This window comes from Oncorhynchus mykiss, chromosome 4, assembly GCF_057628025.1.
Source record: "Oncorhynchus mykiss isolate SJ-2025 chromosome 4, ASM5762802v1, whole genome shotgun sequence".
Lineage (NCBI taxonomy): Eukaryota > Metazoa > Chordata > Actinopteri > Salmoniformes > Salmonidae > Oncorhynchus > Oncorhynchus mykiss.
Window position 1 is genome coordinate 93,455,777 of NC_143025.1, and position 19,224 is coordinate 93,475,000.

At 48.9% G+C, this 19,224-nt stretch overlaps 1 protein-coding gene across 1 annotated transcript in view; it reads left to right on the forward strand.

Moving 5' to 3' along the window:
• The first annotated feature begins 339 nt into the window (after positions 1-339).
• The window catches only part of LOC149984195 (uncharacterized), an 88,890-nt gene continuing 70,005 nt past the window's right edge, over positions 340-19,224 (forward strand). The window contains exons 1-4 of the mRNA XM_090230794.1: positions 340-485; positions 9,991-10,161; positions 10,242-10,316; positions 16,902-17,065. Coding sequence (XP_090086920.1) covers positions 440-485; positions 9,991-10,161; positions 10,242-10,316; positions 16,902-17,065 — 456 coding nt within the window. The 5' untranslated portion in view covers positions 340-439. The remainder of the gene's footprint in view (positions 486-9,990; positions 10,162-10,241; positions 10,317-16,901; positions 17,066-19,224) is intronic.

Genomic DNA, 19,224 nt, shown 5'->3' on the forward strand with positions numbered 1-19,224 from the left:
CAGTCATTGCACTCGTGTTTTTGTTGTTGTTTTCCAACACGATCATTATCCAGACTTCACCAGTAGTTGTCACAATATTACGTATTGGTCTATGTATTCAACAAGGGGGGGGGGACTCTGGGGTCAGTTTTACCTTCTCCCCACAAATGGTTATTAGGAGGAAGAGGAGAGGTATCTGATCCTAGATCTGTACCTAGAGGATACGTCACCCTGTATCCACACAATTTCCTGAGTGTAACTTCTATTCATAGCGAGTTTGGGTTAGTGGCATAGCACTTAGATGGATCTAAGTATTTTTGCATTGAAAGGCCATCAAACAGAAGCAGGTGTGTAATGTTGTCCCTCACCTGTCTGCGAGCGGGACCTTTCCACACCGACCCCTGTCCTCTTACTTCCGCTCGGTCGCGCAGCTTATCCCGATCATCTGACATCAGGACAAATGGCGGAGCAGGATGGCAGCGACACATCTCCGACAGTACCACAAGGTGAGCTCCCATCAACGGGAATCTTTACTCAACAACTTCTCTCGAAGTTTCATGTGTGACTTAACTTGGAGGTATCCACGGACCGGAGGGTTGTTGTTTCAGCTTCTCCGCTTGTCGACGAGAAGTGATCTGAAGTAGCGTAGTGCGAGGCGCCGGGTCACGGGGACCGGATTAACGATCAACCTTCCATAGAACACTGAACCCACCGGTTATTATCAAACTAACCGTGTTTGTTACGGAAACGACTTAAACACATTTCCCAGACTAATTCTGCCGCTAGGCTAGATACACTTGTTGGGATGTTTGGCGAAGTTGCATACAGTGTGTTGCCGTATAATTCCCAGTATCTCTCCGAGTTGACGTGACAGGTGGAGCCTGGACGAACAGCCCGAGGCTCGGCGGAAGCCAGACACTTGGCAGGTACATGTTTCGTTAGATTAGGAATACTCAGTGTACATAAAAAACAAACATTATGAACCCCCTTTTGCCTTCAGAATAGGCTCAATTCGTCAGGAACATGGACTCTACAAGGTATCTAAAGCGTTTCCACAGGGCTGCTGGTCCCATATTGACTCCAATGCTTCCCACAGTTGTGTCAAGTTGGCTGGATGTCCGTTGGGTGGTGGACCATTCTTGATACACACACAGGAAACTGTTGAGCATGAAAAACCCAGCAGCGTTGCAGTTCTTAACATGCTGGTGTGCCTGGCACCTACTACCATACCCTGTTCAAAGGCTCTTCAATCTTTTGTTTAGCCCATTCACCCTCTGAATGGTACACACACGGGAAACTGTTGAGCCTGATAAACCCAGTAGCGTTGTAGTTCTTGACATACTGGTGCGCTTACTAAATCGAAGGCACTTCAATCTTTTGTTTAGCCCATTCACCCTCTGAATGGCACACTTACACAATCCAAATATCTCAATTGTCTCAAGTCTTAAAAATCCTTCTTTAACCTGACTCCTCCCCTTCATCTTTAACCCGTCTCCTCCCCTTCATCTACATGTCTCCTCCCCTTCATCTTTAACCCGTCTCCTCCCCTTCATCTACATGTCTCCTCCCCTTCATCTACACTGATTGAAGTGGATTTAACAAGTGACATCAATAAGGGATCATATCTTTCACCTGGATTCAACAAGTGACATTATTAAGGGATCATATCTTTCACCTGGATTCACCTGGTCGGTCTGTCATGGAAAGAGGTGTTTCTAATGTTTTAATATGCTCCCAGGTCAGTCTGGATCCAAAGGAATGAATAGGTTTATTATGTTTACATCTATAATCTCTAAATCCATGGCCGAGGCTCCAGCACCGTGGCCGAGGCTCCAGCACCGTGGCCGAGGCTCTAGCACCGTGGCCGAGGCTCTAGCACCGTGGCCGAGGCTCCAGCACCGTGGCCGAGGCTTCATTGCCGAGGCTCCAGCACCGTGGCCGAGGCTTCATTGCCGAGGCTCCAGCACCGTGGCCGAGGCTTCATTGCCGAGGCTCCAGCACCGTGGCCGAGGCTTCATTGCCGAGGCTCCAGCGCCGTGGCCGAGGCTCCAGCGCCGTGGCCGAGGCTCCAGCGCCGTGACCGAGGCTCCAGCACCGTGGCCGAGGCTTCATTACACCACATTACACCACCAGGGCCCGTAGACTAGGGTCTGTAGACCAGTGCCCATAGGACAGTATAAAGCTGATTCACAGATGGATCTTTATGACTCGGATATAAATGCTTCTAAATGCATTTAGGGAAAACTTTTAACTTGGTCCCATTGAGGATTCTCCTCCCAAAGAGTGGGGTTCATTCGTCTCTGAACAGCACATACTTTTTTATTTATAATGTATGAGGACACTTTTCAAATGAGTGGATTCGGCTATTTCAGCCCCACCCGTTGCTGACAGGTGTATACAATTGAGCACACAGCCATGCAATCTCCATAGACAAACATTGGCAGTAGAATGGCCCCGTACTGAAGAGCTCAGTGACTTTCAACGTGGCACCGTCATAGGATTCCACCTTTCCTACAAGTCAGTTCATCAAATTTCTGCCCTGCTAGAGCTGTTATAGTGCTGTTATTGTGAAGTGGAAACGTCTAGGAGCAACAACGGCTCAGCCATGAAGTGGTAGGCCACACAAGCTAACAGGGAGCGCTGAAGTGCGTAGGGCGTAAAATATTTTTTGTTGTCTGTCCTCAGTTGCAACCCTCAGTACAGAGTTCCAAACTGCCTCTGGAAGCAACGACAGCACAATAATTGTTCATCAGGAGCTTCATGAAATGGGTTTCCATGGCTGAGCAGCTGCACACAAGTCTAAGATCACCAGAATGCCAAGCGTTGGCTGGAGTGGTGTAAAGCTCACCGGCATTGTACTCTGGAGCAGTGGAAACGTGTTCTCTGGAGTGATGAATCACACTTCACCATCTGGCAGTCCTACAGATGAATCTGGGTTTGGCAGATGTCAGGAAAAAGCTACCTGCCCCAATGCATGGTGCCAACTGTAAAGTTTGGTGGAGGAGGAATAATGGTCTGGGGCTGTTTTTCATGGTTTGGGCCCCTTAGTTCAAGTGAAGGGGAATATTAACGCTACAGCATACAATGACATTCTAGACGATTCTATGCTTCCAACTTTGTGGTAACAGTTTGGGGAAGACCATTTCCTGTTTCAACATGACAATGCCACCATGCACAAAGCGAGGTCCATACAGAAATATTTTGAGATCGGTGTTGGTGAACTTGACTGGCCTGTACAGAGCCCTGACCTCAACCCCATCAAACACCTTTGGGATGAATTGGAACGCAGACTGTGAGCCTGAAGGCCTAATCGCCCAACATCAGTGTCCGACCTCACTAATGCTCTTGTGGCTGAATGGAAGCAAGTCCCCACAGCAATGTTCCAACATTTAGTGGAAAGCCTTCCCAGAAGAGTGGCTGTTATAGCAGCAAGGATCCAACATCTAGTGGAAAGCCTTCCCAGAAGAGTGGCTGTTATAGCAGCAATGTTCCAACATCTAGTGGAAAACCTTCCCAGAAGAGTGGAGGCTGTTATAGCAGCAATGTTCCAACATCTAGTGGAAAGCCTTCCCAGAAGAGTGGAGGCTGTTATAGCAGCAATGTTCCAACATCTAGTGGAAAGCCTTCCCAGAAGAGTGGAGGCTGTTATAGCAGCAATGTTCCAACATCTAGTGGAAAGTCTTCCCAGAAGAGTGGAGGCTGTTATAGCAGCAATGTTCCAACATCTAGTGGAAAGTCTTCCCAGAAGAGTGGAGGCTGTTATAGCAGCAAAAGGGGGGGGGGGACCAACTCCATATTAATTATGATTTTGGAACAAGATGTTCGACTAGCGTGTGTCCACATCCAAAAGGCTCGCTCTCTATATTCAATTCAAAGGGCCTTATTGGCATGGGAAACATGCCCAAGCAATTGAAATAGATACGTTTTAAAAGAATAGGGACATTTCAAATGTTACAGTATATTATTAGTATATTATTATACAGTGTTGTAACAATGTACAAATAGTTGAAGTCTGAAAGGTAAAATAAATAAACAGATACAATATGGGTTGTATTTACAATGCTGTTTGTTCTTCACTGGTTGACGTTTTTACATAGCAACGGGCCTCTTGCTGCTGTGATGTCACTGTGGTATTTCACCTAATAGATATGGGAGTTTATAGCCTGTCTTCTCTTGAGAGCCATGGCTGCCTACGGAGGTCTTTCTCAATAGCAAGGCTATGCTCACTGAGTCTGTACATAGTCAAAGCTTTGCTTAAGTTTGGGTCAGTCACAATGGACAGGTATTCTGCCATTGTACTCTCTGTTTAGGGCCAAATAGAATTCTAGTTTGCTCTGTTTTTTGGTTAGTTCTTTCCAGTTTGTCAAGTAGTTTATTTTGTTTTCTCATAATTTGGTTGGGTCTAATTGTGTTCCTGTCCTGGGGCTCTGTGGAGTCTGTTTGTGTTCTCCCTCGCTCATATCGCCTGGCACTGCCATCGCAGACTGTCTGGACGTGGCACAGTGATCTTATATCTACTCTCTCTCTGTCTCCGTCATATTCCTATTCCTATCCCCCTTTTCTGTTCTGCTCTCTCTGGATCTAACGACCAGGCACGCAGAGCTGTGCCCCCGTTAGCCGGAGGACAGCTAGCTAGCATTAGTTATTAACCTGGCTAGCCGAGTGGCGGGGTCTCCTGCCCCCCTCACGGGGTGGGCCAGACTGGGTGGTGGGACAGTGAAGGGACCAGGAGGCTGCAGAAGGGGTGTGGAAGGAGAGGCTGAGGAGATCTGCCCTCCTCACCATCACTGAGGAAGGAAGAGGAAGGACAGCAAGGAAGAGAAGAGGAGAGGGATGGAGGGAGGGAGGGAAGAGGTGTAACATGGGGGAGGGGGGGGGGCAACAAGTAAACACAGGACAGCGGTGTGGGGTGACTGTAGACTGACTGAATCTGCAGGTGCCGTCCCCTGTGTCAGCGGAGAGGGGGAGAGAGAGGAGAGAGGAGGAGGGAGTGGGGAGAGAGAGAGAGAGAGAGAGAGGAGAGAGAGGAGAGAGAGGAGAGAGAGGGAGGGAGATTACCAGTGATTTCCTCTGGTAAGACACTTTATAATAGAATAATACACTGGATCAGAGACAGAGGGATCCCGAAAGTATTAGTTCACTTCTCTATTTCTCTACCTTGAGACCCTTATGCCACAAAAATATATGTAACAAAAAATATATAAATGCATAAATTTTACTGAGTTAAAGTTGATATAAAGGAAATCAGTTAAAATACAGAGGACAGAAGAAGTATGTGAAACCTTTGGAATGACCTGGATTTCTGCATAAATTGGTCATCAAATGTGATCTGATCTTCATTTAAGTCACAATAATAGACAAACACAGTGTGCTTAAACTAATAACACACAAATGATTGTATTTCTCTTGTCTATATTGAATATATCATTTAAACATTCACAGTGTAGGTCGGAAAAAGTATGTGAACACTAATGGCTAATGACTTCTCCAAAAGCTAATTGGAGTCTAAAAGTCAGTCCGCGGTAAGACAAATTGTCTATAAATGGATATATGTCAGCACTGTTGCTACTCTCCCTAGGAGCGTCCGTCCTGCAAAGACGACTGCACAAGAGCACAGCGCAGAATGCTCGATGAGGTTAAGAAGAATCCTAGAGTGTCAGCTAAAGACTTACAGAAACGTCTGGAACATGCTAACATCTCTGTTGACGAGTCTACGATACGTAAAACACTAAACAAGCAGGGTGTTCATGGGAGGACACCACGGAAGAAGACACCGCTGTCTGAAAAAAACACTATTGCTGCACGTCTGAAGTAAAATAGCACCTGGATGTTCCACAGCGCTACTGGAAAAATATTCTGTGGACAGATGAAACTACAGTTGTTTGGTTGGAACACACAACACAACACTATGTGTGGAGAGAAAAAAAAGCACAGCACACCAACATCAAAACCTCATCCCGACTGTAAAGTCTGGTGGAGGGAGCGTCATGGTTTGGGGCTGCTTTGCTGCCTCAGGGCCTGGACAGCTTGCTGTCATCGACGGAAAAATGAATTCCCAAGTTTATCCAGACATTTTGCTGGAGAATGTGTAAGGCTTTCTATCCACCAATTGAAGCTCAACAGAAGTTGGGTGACGCGACAGGACAACGACCCAAAACACAGAAGTAAATCAACAACAGAATGGCTTCAACAGAAGAAAATACGCCTTCTGGAGTGTCCCTGTAAGAGTCCTGACCTCAACCCGATTTGAGATGCTGTGGCATGACCTCGAGAGAGCGGTTCACACCAGACATCCCAAGAATGTTGCTAAACTGCTTTTGTAGAGGAATGGTCCAAAATTCCTCCTGACCGTTGTGCAGGTCTGATCCACAACTACAGAAAACATTTGTTTGAGGTTATTGCTGCCAAAGGAGGGTCAACCAGTTATTAAATCCAAGGGTTCACCTACTTTTTCCACCCTGCACTGTGAACGTTTCCACGGTGTGTTCAATAAAGACATGAAAACGTATAGTTGTTTGTTATTAGTTTAAACTGTGTTTGTTGTGACTTAGATGAAGATCAGATCAGGTTATATGACACTATTTTAGAAATTTAAATTTGGTAATTCCAAAAGGTTCACAGTTTTTCTTGCCACTGTAAATTCATTAGGTCCTAATCGATGGATTTCACATGCCTGGGCACAGCCTGGGAGGGCATAGGCCCATCTGCTTGGGAACCAGGTCCAGCCAATCAGAATGTTTTTCTCCACAAAATGGCTTTACTACAACGGAAATGCTCCTTGTCCGGGTGGCTGGTCTCAGACGATCCCACTGCTGAAGAAGCTGGATGTGGAGGTCGGCGGTTGGGTTGGCGTGGTTACACGTGGTCTGCAGTTGTGCGACCGGTTGGACATACTGCCAAATTCTCTAAAACGACGTTGGAGGCGGCTTATGGTAGAGAAATTATCATTAAATTCTCTGGCAACAGCTCTGTTGGACATTCCTGCAGTCAGCACGCCAATTGCACGCTCCCTCATAACATGAGACATCTGTTATGAAACTGCACATTTTAGTGGCCATTTATAGTCCCCAGCACAAGGTGCACCCGTGTAATGATCATGCTGATTTAATCAGCTTCTTGATATGCCACACCTGTCAGGTGGATGGATTATCTTGGTGAAGGAGAAATGCTCACTAACAGGGATTTTAAGAAATTTGTGAGAGAAATAAGCTTTTTGAAAAATGTCTTGGATCTTTTATTGCAGCTCATGAGACACGGGACCAATGTTTTATTTTTTGTTCAGTATATGGTGATAAACTCTTGGTAAATAGTATGGTGTACAGTTTATCACACGGTGTTCTAACTCAGGCGAGCAGATCCTCCAGACTTCCTTAATATTAGAGATTGAGCACCAGCTGTTGTTTACAGAGGCACACTCCTCCCTTCTTGAGTTTATCGGAGGCTACCGTTTGGTCCTGCCGATGCATAGAGAAAGATCAGTTCAGATGAAGGAAAATAAGCCCTACAATCACAGTCACAGTGATGATCACCAGACCTCAGGCTGTGTTTACCCAGCTCAAAGTGCCTGCTGTGGGGCTGTCAGTCTCTGGCCCCTCTCCCCCAGCAGCCTGGAGCTTAGCTTAACGTTAGCGCTGGCTAATCCTCTCAGGTTTGAGGCAGAGGATGCTAACCATGCCGCTACGTTAGCCTAGCCTGCTACATACAGCCAGGGAGAGTGCAACTCTAATCGCTAAATCTGACCGTTTGATTTGAGCAGAGCGGGGGGAGGGGTGCACATACAGAGACAGGTGAGTTTAGGTGGAGTAGACCCACAACAACATGAGCGGGAGGGGCAGATTAAGAGGGTGGTTGAAAAAGTCCCTTTTGTTATTATGCAGTTTCCCTCTCTCTTTCTCCCTCTCTCTCTCTCCTTCTCCCTCTCCTCTCTCTCCTTCTCCCTCTCTCCTCTCTCCTCCTATCTCTCTCTCCTCCTATCTCTCTCTCCTCCTATCTCTCTCTCCTCCTCTCTCTCCTCCTCTCTCTCCTCCTCTCTCTCTCTCCTCCTCTCTCTCTCTCCTTCTCTCTCTCTCTCCTTCTCTCTCCTCTCTCTCCTTCTCCCTCTCTCTCCTTCTCCCTCTCTCTCCTTCTCCCTCTCTCATCTCTCTCTCTCCTCCTCTCTCTCTCCTCTCCTCTCTCTCTCCTTCTCCCTCTCTCCTCTCCTTCTCCCTCTCTCCTCCTCTCTCTCTCCTCTCCTCTCTCTCTCCTTCTCCCTCTCTCCTCTCCTTCTCCCTCTCTCCTCCTCTATCTCTCTCTCTCCTCCACCAGTGTGCTTAAAGCATCAGACCAGATCAGTGCAGTTGATTTTATTTAAAACGCATAGGATAGTCTATTTATGGGACAAATACACTTTTTAACATTTTCGACCAGAGGACTCTGTCACCAGTTGAGTTTCTGCCTGATACTGTCTGATACAATGGGCAGAACAGTGTTGACGCCTGCTACTGTCTGATACAATAGGCAGAACAGTGTTGACGCCTGATACTGCCTGATACAATAGGCAGAACAGTGTTGATGCCTGATACTGCCTGATACAATAGGTATAACAGTGTTGATGCCTGATACAATAGGTATAACAGTGTTGACGCCTGCTACTGTCTGCTACAATGGGCAGAACAGTGTTGACGCCTGCTACTGTCTGCTACAATGGGCAGAACAGTGTTGACGCCTGCTACTGTCTGCTACAATGGGCAGAACAGTGTTGACGCCTGCTACTGTCTGCTACAATGGGCAGAACAGTGTTGACGCCTGCTACTGTCTGCTACAATGGGCAGAACAGTGTTGACGCCTGCTACTGTCTGCTACAATGGGCAGAACAGTGTTGACGCCTGCTACTGTCTGCTACAATGGGCAGAACAGTGTTGACGCCTGCTACTGTCTGCTACAATGGGCAGAACAGTGTTGACGCCTGCTACTGCCTGCTTGTAGACAGAGTTTATCACCAGTCTCTGACCAGTCTCTACTCTACTAGCCTACAGTCAGTTGACCAGTCTCTACTAGCCTACAGTCAGCTGACCAGTCTCTACACTCTACTAGCCTACAGTCAGCTGACCAGTCTCTACACTCTACTAACCTACAGTGAGCTGACCAGTCTCTACACTCTACTAGCCTACCAGTCTCTACTCTCTACTAGGCTACAGTCGGCTAACCACTCTCTACCGGCCTACAACCGGCTGACCAGTCTCTACTCTCTACCGGCCTACAGTCGGCTGACCACTCTCTACTCTCTACCGGTTCTACAGTCGGCTGACCACTCTCTACTCTCTACCGGTTCTACAGTCGGCTGACCACTCTCTACCGGCCTACAATCGTCTGACCACTCTCTACCGGCCTACAGTCGGCTGACCGCTCTCTACTCTCTACCGGCCTGCAGTCGGCTGACCACTCTCTACCGGTTCTACAGTCGGCTGACCACTCTCTACCGGCCTAGAATCGTCTGACCACTCTCTACCGGCCTACAGTCGGCTGACTGCTCTCTACTCTCTACCGGCCTGCAGTCGGCTGACTGCTCTCTACTCTCTACCGGCCTACAGTCGGGTGACCGCTCTCTACCGGCCTACAGTCGGGTGACCGCTCTCTACCGGCCTACAGTCGGGTGACCGCTCTCTACCGGCCTACAGTCGGCTGACCGCTCTCTACCGGCCTACAGTCGGCTGACCGCTCTCTACCGGCCTACAGTCGGCTGACCGCTCTCTACCGGCCTACAGTCGGCTGACCGCTCTCTACCGGCCTACAGTCGGCTGACCGCTCTCTACCGGCCTACAGTCGGCTGACCGCTCTCTACCGGCCTACAGTCGGCTGACCGCTCTCTACCGGCCTACAGTCGGCTGACCGCTCTCTACCGGCCTACAGTCGGCTGACCGCTCTCTACTCTCTACCGGCCTACAGTCGGCTGAGCAGTGCAAGACTTCCCTCCTATACCATCTATTCTCTCTTACAGGCTCTGTGTGATTGACAGCTGTGTTTCTCCCCCAGTATCTGACTCGCACCCAACCTTGACCCTCTCCAGTGAGCCTGACTCCTCAACGTCCGGTCAGGCCCTGTCCACCACCCCAACCCTCAGCCCATCACTGTCCACCACCCCAACCCTCAGCCCATCACTATCACCTACACCTACTCACAGCAACAATGCTGCTAACAAAGCAGGTCAGTTGCCTTCCACTCCTCTCTCTCTCTCTGGGTGTGTGTGGAATTGTGTTCTCTAAACCTTGCGTTTTATGTTACAGAGCCGTTGGTCCTCAAGATCAACGAGAGACAGAGACTGGCCCGGGAACGCCGAGAGGAGAGGGAGAAACAGACCGGTGTGTATCCTGCAGTGTGTGTAGCATCTGGGGTACATGAGGGGTCTGGGGGTGTCTGGGGTACCTGGGGGGGGGGGGGGGTTACCTGAGGGGTCTGGGGGTCAGGGTTAGGTTTTGTGTTCTCTACAGGAACTCTGGCAGTTATCACTGTATTCCTCATCTACCCCCTAGACCCTCCCAACAAGAATTACACTCCTCTACCCCCTAGACCCTCCCATCAAGAACTACACTCATCTAGACCCTCCCAACAAGAACTACACTCATCTAGACCCTCCCAACAAGAACTACACTCATCTACCCCCTAGACCCTCCCAACAAGAACTACACTCATCTACCCCCTAGACCCTCCCAACAAGAACTACACTCATCTACCCCCTAGACCCTCCCATCAAGAACTACACTCATCTAGACCCTCCCAACAAGAACTACACTCATCTACCCCCTAGACCCTCCCAACAAGAACTATACTCATCTACCCCCTAGACCCTCCCAACAAGAACTATACTCATCTAGACCCTCCCAACAAGAACTACACTCATCTAGACCCTCCCAACAAGAACTACACTCATCTAGACCCTCCCAACAAGAACTACACTCATCTAGACCCTCCCAACAAGAACTACACTCATCTAGACCCTCCCAACAAGAACTACACTCATCTAGACCCTCCCAACAAGAACTACACTCATCTACCCCCTAGACCCTCCCATCAAGAACTACACTCACCTAGACCCTCCCAACAAGAACTACACTCATCTAGACCCTCACAACAAGAACTACACTCATCTAGACCTTCCCAACAAGAATTACACTCATCTAGACCCTCCCAACAAGAACCACACTCATCTAGACCCTACCAACAAGAACTACACTCATCTAGACCCTACCAACAAGAACTACACTCATCTAGACCCTCCCAACAAGAACTACACTCATCTACCCCCTAGACCCTCCCAACAAGAACTACACTCACCTATACCCTCACAACAAGAACTACACTCATCTAGACCTTCCCAAGAATAACTACACTCATCTAGACCTTCCCAAGAATAACTACACTCATCTATACCCTCCCAACAAGAACTGCATTCATCTAGACCCTCCCAACAAGAATTACACTCATCTAGACCCTCCCAATAAGAACTACACTCATCTAGACCCTCACAACAAGAACTACACTCATCTAGACCCTCCCAACAAGAACTACACTCATCTACCCCCTAGACCCTCCCAACAAGAACTACACTCATCTACCCCCTAGACCCTCACAACAAGAACTACACTCATCTACCCCCTAGACCCTCACAACAAGAACTACACTCATCTCCTCTCTCTCTCTCTGGGTGTGTGTGGAATTGTGTTCTCTAAACCTTGCGTTTTATGTTACAGAGCCGTTGGTCCTCAAGATCAACGAGAGACAGAGACTGGCCCGGGAACGCCGAGAGGAGAGGGAGAAACAGACCGGTGTGTATCCTGCAGTGTGTGTAGCATCTGGGGTACATGAGGGGTCTGGGGGTGTCTGGGGTACCTGGGGGGGGTTACCTGAGGGGTCTGGGGGTCAGGGTTAGGTTTTGTGTTCTCTACAGGAACTCTGGCAGTTATCACTGTATTCCTCATCTACCCCCTAGACCCTCCCAACAAGAATTACACTCCTCTACCCCCTAGACCCTCCCATCAAGAACTACACTCATCTAGACCCTCCCAACAAGAACTACACTCATCTAGACCCTCCCAACAAGAACTACACTCATCTATACCCTCCCAACAAGAACTACACTCATCTACCCCCTAGACCCTCCCAACAAGAACTACACTCATCTACCCCCTAGACCCTCCCAACAAGAACTACACTCATCTACCCCCTAGACCCTCCCATCAAGAACTACACTCATCTAGACCCTCCCAACAAGAACTACACTCATCTACCCCCTAGACCCTCCCAACAAGAACTATACTCATCTACCCCCTAGACCCTCCCAACAAGAACTATACTCATCTAGACCCTCCCAACAAGAACTACACTCATCTAGACCCTCCCAACAAGAACTACACTCATCTAGACCCTCCCAACAAGAACTACACTCATCTAGACCCTCCCAACAAGAACTACACTCATCTAGACCCTCCCAACAAGAACTACACTCATCTAGACCCTCCCAACAAGAACTACACTCATCTACCCCCTAGACCCTCCCATCAAGAACTACACTCACCTAGACCCTCCCAACAAGAACTACACTCATCTAGACCCTCACAACAAGAACTACACTCATCTAGACCTTCCCAACAAGAATTACACTCATCTAGACCCTCCCAACAAGAACCACACTCATCTAGACCCTACCAACAAGAACTACACTCATCTAGACCCTACCAACAAGAACTACACTCATCTAGACCCTCCCAACAAGAACTACACTCATCTACCCCCTAGACCCTCCCAACAAGAACTACACTCACCTATACCCTCACAACAAGAACTACACTCATCTAGACCTTCCCAAGAATAACTACACTCATCTAGACCTTCCCAAGAATAACTACACTCATCTATACCCTCCCAACAAGAACTGCATTCATCTAGACCCTCCCAACAAGAATTACACTCATCTAGACCCTCCCAATAAGAACTACACTCATCTAGACCCTCACAACAAGAACTACACTCATCTAGACCCTCCCAACAAGAACTACACTCATCTACCCCCTAGACCCTCCCAACAAGAACTACACTCATCTACCCCCTAGACCCTCACAACAAGAACTACACTCATCTACCCCCTAGACCCTCACAACAAGAACTACACTCATCTACCCCCTAGACCCTCACAACAAGAACTACACCCATCTAGACCCTAGACCCTCCCAACAAGAATTACACCCATCTAGACCCTAGACCCTCCCAACATGAATTACACCCATCTAGACCCTCCCAACAAGAACTACACTCATCTACCCCCTAGACCCTCCCATCAAGAACTACACTCATCTAGACCCTCCCAACAAGAACTACACTCATCTACCCCCTAGACCCTCCCAACAATAATTACACTCATCTAGACCTGTATATAACTACTGACCCTGTATATAGCTACTGACCCTGTATATAACTACTGACCCTGTATATAACTACTGACCCTGTATATAACTACTGACCCTGTATATAACTACTGACCCTGTATATAGCTACTGACCCTGTATATAGCTACTGTCCCTGTATATAACTACTGGCCCTGTATATAGCTACTGACCCTGTATATAACTACTGACCCTGGAACTGTCCCTGTATATAGCTACTGACTCTGTATATAGCTACTGTCCCTGTATATAGCTACTGTCCCTGTATAGAGCTACTGACCCTGTATATAACTACTGACCCTGTATATAGCTACTGACCCTGTATATAACTACTGACCCTGTATATAGCTACTGACCCTGTATATAGCTACTGACCCTGTATATAGCTTGCTTCCTTGTGTTGATTGAGGGGGATGAGCTGGCCAATCAGCGGTCTAGAGGGGGATGAGCTGGCCAATCAGCTGTCTAGAGGGGGATGAGCTGGCCAATCAGCGGTCTAGAGGGGGATGAGCTGGCCAATCAGCGGTCTAGAGGGGGATGAGCTGGCCAATCAGCGGTCTAGAGGGGGATGAGCTGGCCAATCAGCTGTCTAGAGGGGGATGAGCTGGCCAATCAGCTGTCTAGAGGGGGATGAGCTGGCCAATCAGCGGTCTAGAGGGGGATGAGCTGGCCAATCAGCTGTCTAGAGGGGGATGAGCTGGCCAATCAGCGGTCTAGAGGGGGATGAGCTGGCCAATCAGCTGTCTAGAGGGGGATGAGCTGGCCAATCAGCGGTCTAGAGGGGGATGAGCTGGCCAATCAGCGGTCTAGAGGGGGATGAGCTGGCCAATCAGCGGTCTAGAGGGGGATGAGCTGGCCAATCAGCGGTCTAGAGGGGGATGAGCTGGCCAATCAGCGGTCTAGAGGGGGATGAGCTGGCCAATCAGCGGTCTAGAGGGGGATGAGCTGGCCAATCAGCGGTCTAGAGGGGGATGAGCTGGCCAATCAGCTGTCTAGAGGGGATGAGCTGGCCAATCAGCGGTCTAGAGGGGGATGAGCTGGCCAATCAGCGGTCTAGAGGAGGATGAGCTGGCCAATCAGCGGTCTAGAGGGGGATGAGCTGGCCAATCAGCGGTCTAGAGGGGGATGAGCTGGCCAATCAGCGGTCTAGAGGGGGATGAGCTGGCCAATCAGCTGTCTAGAGGGGGATGAGCTGGCCAATCAGCGGTCTAGAGGGGGATGAGCTGGCCAATCAGCTGTCTAGAGGGGGATGAGCTGGCCAATCAGCGGTCTAGAGGGGGATGAGCTGGCCAATCAGCTGTCTAGAGGGGGATGAGCTGGCCAATCAGCGGTCTAGAGGGGGATGAGCTGGCCAATCAGCGGTCTAGAGGGGGATGAGCTGGCCAATCAGCTGTCTAGAGGGGGATGAGCTGGCCAATCAGCGGTCTAGAGGGGGATGAGCTGGCCAATCAGCGGTCTAGAGGGGGATGAGCTGGCCAATCAGCGGTCTAGAGGAGGATGAGCTGGCCAATCAGCGGTCTAGAGGGGGATGAGCTGGCCAATCAGCGGTCTAGAGGGGGATGAGCTGGCCAATCAGCGGTCTAGAGGGGGATGAGCTGGCCAATCAGCTGTCTAGAGGGGGATGAGCTGGCCAATCAGCGGTCTAGAGGGGGATGAGCTGGCCAATCAGCTGTCTAGAGGGGGATGAGCTGGCCAATCAGCGGTCTAGAGGGGGATGAGCTGGCCAATCAGCTGTCTAGAGGGGGATGAGCTGGCCAATCAGCGGTCTAGAGGGGGATGAGCTGGCCAATCAGCGGTCTAGAGGGGGATGAGCTGGCCAATCAGCTGTCTAGAGGGGGATGAGCTGGCCAATCAGCGGTCTAGAGGGGGATGAGCTGGCCAATCAGCGGTCTAGAGGAGGATGAGCTGGCCAATCAGCGGTCTAGAGGGGGATGAGCTGGCCAATCAGCGGTCTAGAGGGGGATGAGCTGGCCAATCAGCGGTCTAGAGGGGGATGAGCTGGCCAATCAGCTGTCTAGAGGGGATGAGCTGGCCAATCAGCGGTCTAGAGGGGGATGAGCTGGCCAATCAGCGGTCTAGAGGGGGATGAGCTGGCCAATCAGCTGTCTAGAGGGGGATGAGCTGGCCAATCAGCGGTCTAGAGGGGGATGAGCTGGCCAATCAGCTGTCTAGAGGGGGATGAGCTGGCCAATCAGCTGTCTAGAGGGGGATGAGCTGGCCAATCAGCGGTCTAGAGGAGGATGAGCTGGCCAATCAGCGGTCTAGAGGGGGATGAGCTGGCCAATCAGCGGTCTAGAGGGGGATGAGCTGGCCAATCAGCGGTCTAGAGGGGGATGAGCTGGCCAATCAGCGGTCTAGAGGGGGATGAGCTGGCCAATCAGCGGTCTAGAGGGGGATGAGCTGGCCAATCAGCGGTCTAGAGGGGGATGAGCTGGCCAATCAGCTGTCTAGAGGGGGATGAGCTGGCCAATCAGCGGTCTAGAGGGGGATGAGCTGGCCAATCAGCAGTCTAGAGGAGGATGAGCTGGCCAATCAGCGGTCTAGAGGGGGATGAGCTGGCCAATCTGCGGTCCAGAGGAGGATGAGCTGGCCAATCAGCGGTCTAGAGGGGGATGAGCTGGCCAATCTGCGGTCTAGAGGGGGATGAGCTGGCCAATCAGCGGTCTAGAGGAGGATGAGCTGGCCAATCAGCGGTCTAGAGGGGGATGAGCTGGCCAATCAGCGGTCTAGAGGGGGATGAGCTGGCCAATCAGCGGTCTAGAGGGGGCTGAGCTGGCCAATCAGCGGTCTAGAGGAGGATGAGCTGGCCAATCAGCGGTCTAGAGGAGGATGAGCTAGCCAATCAGCGGTCTAGTGGAGGATGAGCTGGCCAATCAGCGGTCTAGAGGGGGATGAGCTGGCCAATCAGCGGTCTAGAGGGGGATGAGCTGGCCAATCAGCGGTCTAGAGGGGGATGAGCTGGCCAATCAGCGGTCTAGAGGGGGATGAGCTGGCCAATCAGCGGTCTAGAGGAGGATGAGCTGGCCAATCAGCGGTCTAGAGGGGGATGAGCTGACCAATCAGCGGTATAGAGGGGGATGAGCTCGCAAATCAGCGGTCTAGAGGGGGATGAGCTGACCAATCAGCGGTCTAGAGGAGGATGAGCTAGCCAATCAGCGGTCTAGTGGAGGATGAGCTGGCCAATCAGCGGTCTAGAGGGGGATATATTTCATTGTAATCTGGAAACCCTAAAAGCAAGTCTTACTCTGTGTGTGTGGGAGGTTGGTTCTTCTATCCTTGACCAAAAATCCCCACAAGGATAGTAAAAAAAGTTCTCCACTGTGCGGACAGTTCCCATGTCCCCATGAGGACAAAGGCTATTCTAATCTTAGGGTTAAGGGTTAGAGGTCAGGGGTTTGGGTGTTAGGTTAAATAGGATTTTGAATGGAAATACATTGTATATCTCCAGCTGGATAGAGAAACCAAGGTGTGTGTGTGTGTGTGTGTGTGTGTGTGTTTGTGTATCAGCTGCCAGGGAGGCTGCGTGGCAGGAGAGGGAGGAGAGGGCCAGGCACTACTATGAGAAACACCTGGAGGAGAGGAGGAGGAAGGTGGAGGAACAGAGGAGGAAGGAGGACAGGAGACGGTCCGCTGTGGAGGAGAAGAGAAGACAGAACCTGGAGGAGGAGAAGGTGAGGGACACACTACACTACACACACTACACACACTCTATACACACACACACTATACACTGTACACACTACACACACTCTATACACACACACACACTGTACACACTACACTACACATAAACACACACACACTACATACACTATATACACACACTATCACAACAACAAGGGCCACAATCTGAAGGTGACAAACTGCTTGAAATGTCATGCAGCATTCTGGTTGACGTTGTTAACCTGTTGTTGTTGTGGTTAACCTGTTGTTGTCATGGTTAACCTGTTGTTGTCTTGGTTAACCTGTTGTTGTTAACCTGTTGTTGTCGTGGTTAACCTGTTGTTGTATTGTCATTGTTAACCTGTTGTTGTTTTTAACCTGTTGTTGTTTTTAACCTGTTGTTGTCGTGGTTAACCTGTTGTTGTTGTTGTTAACCTGTTGTCGTTGTTAACCTGTTGTTGTCGTGGTTAACCTGTTGTTGTCGTGGTTAACCTGTTGTTGTATTGTCATTGTTAACCTGTTGTTGTTTTTATACTGTTGTTGTCGTGGTTAACCTGTTGTTGTCGTTGTTAACCTGTTGTTGTTTTTATACTGTTGTTGTCGTGGTTAACCTGTTGTTAACCTGTTGTCGTTGTTAACCTGTTGTTGTCGTGGTTAACCTGTTGTTGTCGTGGTTAACCTGTTGTTGTATTGTCATTGTTAACCTGTTGTTGTTTTTATACTGTTGTTGTCGTGGTTAACCTGTTGTTGTCGTGGTTAACCTGTTGTTGTCGTGGTTAACCTGTTGTTGTATTGTCATTGTTAACCTGTTGTTGTTTTTATACTGTTGTTGTCGTGGTTAACCTGTTGTTGTCGTGGTTAACCTGTTGTTGTATTGTCATTGTTAACCTGTTGTTGTTTTTATACTGTTGTTGTCGTGGTTAACCTGTTGTTGTCGTGGTTAACCTGTTGTTGTCGTGGTTAACCTGTTGTTGTATTGTCATTGTTAACCTGTTGTTGTTTTTATACTGTTGTTGTCGTGGTTAACCTGTTGTTGTCGTTGTTAACCTGTTGTTGTTTTTATACTGTTGTTGTCGTGGTTAACCTGTTGTTGTCGTTGTTAACCTGTTGTCGTTGTTAACCTGTTGTCGTTGTTAACCTGTTGTTGTTGTTGTTAACCTGTTGTTGTTTTTAACCTGTTGTTGTCGTGGTTAACCTGTTGTTGTCGTTGTTAACCTGTTGTTGTCGTGGTTAACCTGTTGTCGTTGTTAACCTGTTGTTGTTAACCTGTTGTTGTTTTTAACCTGTTGTTGTCGTGGTTAACCTGTTGTCGTTGTTAACCTGTTGTCGTTGTTAACCTGTTGTTGTTGTTGTTAACCTGTTGTTGTTTTTAACCTGTTGTTGTCGTGGTTAACCTGTTGTTGTCGTTGTTAACCTGTTGTTGTCGTGGTTAACCTGTTGTTGTTGTTAACCTGTTGTTGTTGTTAACCTGTTGTTGTTTTTAACCTGTTGTTGTCGTGGTTAACCTGTTGTTGTCGTGGTTAACCTGTTGTTGTCGTGGTTAACCTGTTGTCGTTGTTAACCTGTTGTTGTTTTTAACCTGTTGTTGTCGTGGTTAACCTGTTGTTGTCGTTGTTAACCTGTTGTTGTCGTGGTTAACCTGTTGTTGTCGTTGTTAACCTGTTGTTGTCGTTGTTAACCTGTCGTTGTCGTTGTTAACCTGTCGTTGTTAACCTGTCGTTGTTAACCTGTTGTTGTCGTTGTTAACCTGTCGTTGTCGTTGTTAACCTGTCGTTGTCGTTGTTAACCTGTCGTTGTCGTTGTTAACCTGTTGTTGTCGTTGTTAACCTGTCGTTGTCGTTGTTAACCTGTCATTGTTAACCTGTTGTTGTCGTTGTTAACCTGTTGTTGTCGTTGTTAACCTGTTGTTGTCGTTGTTAACCTGTCGTTGTTAACCTGTTGTTGTCGTTGTTAACCTGTTGTTTTCGTTTTTATCTTGTCGTTGTTGTCGTTGCTAACCTGTTGTCGTTGCTAACCTGTTGTTGTCGTTGTTGTCGTTGTTAACCTGTTGTTGTCGTTGTTAATCTGTTGTTGTCGTTGTTAACCTGTTGTCGTTGTTAATCTGTTGTTGTCGTTGTTGTCGTTGTTAACCTGTTGTTGTTGTTGTTGTCGTTGTTAACCTGTTGTT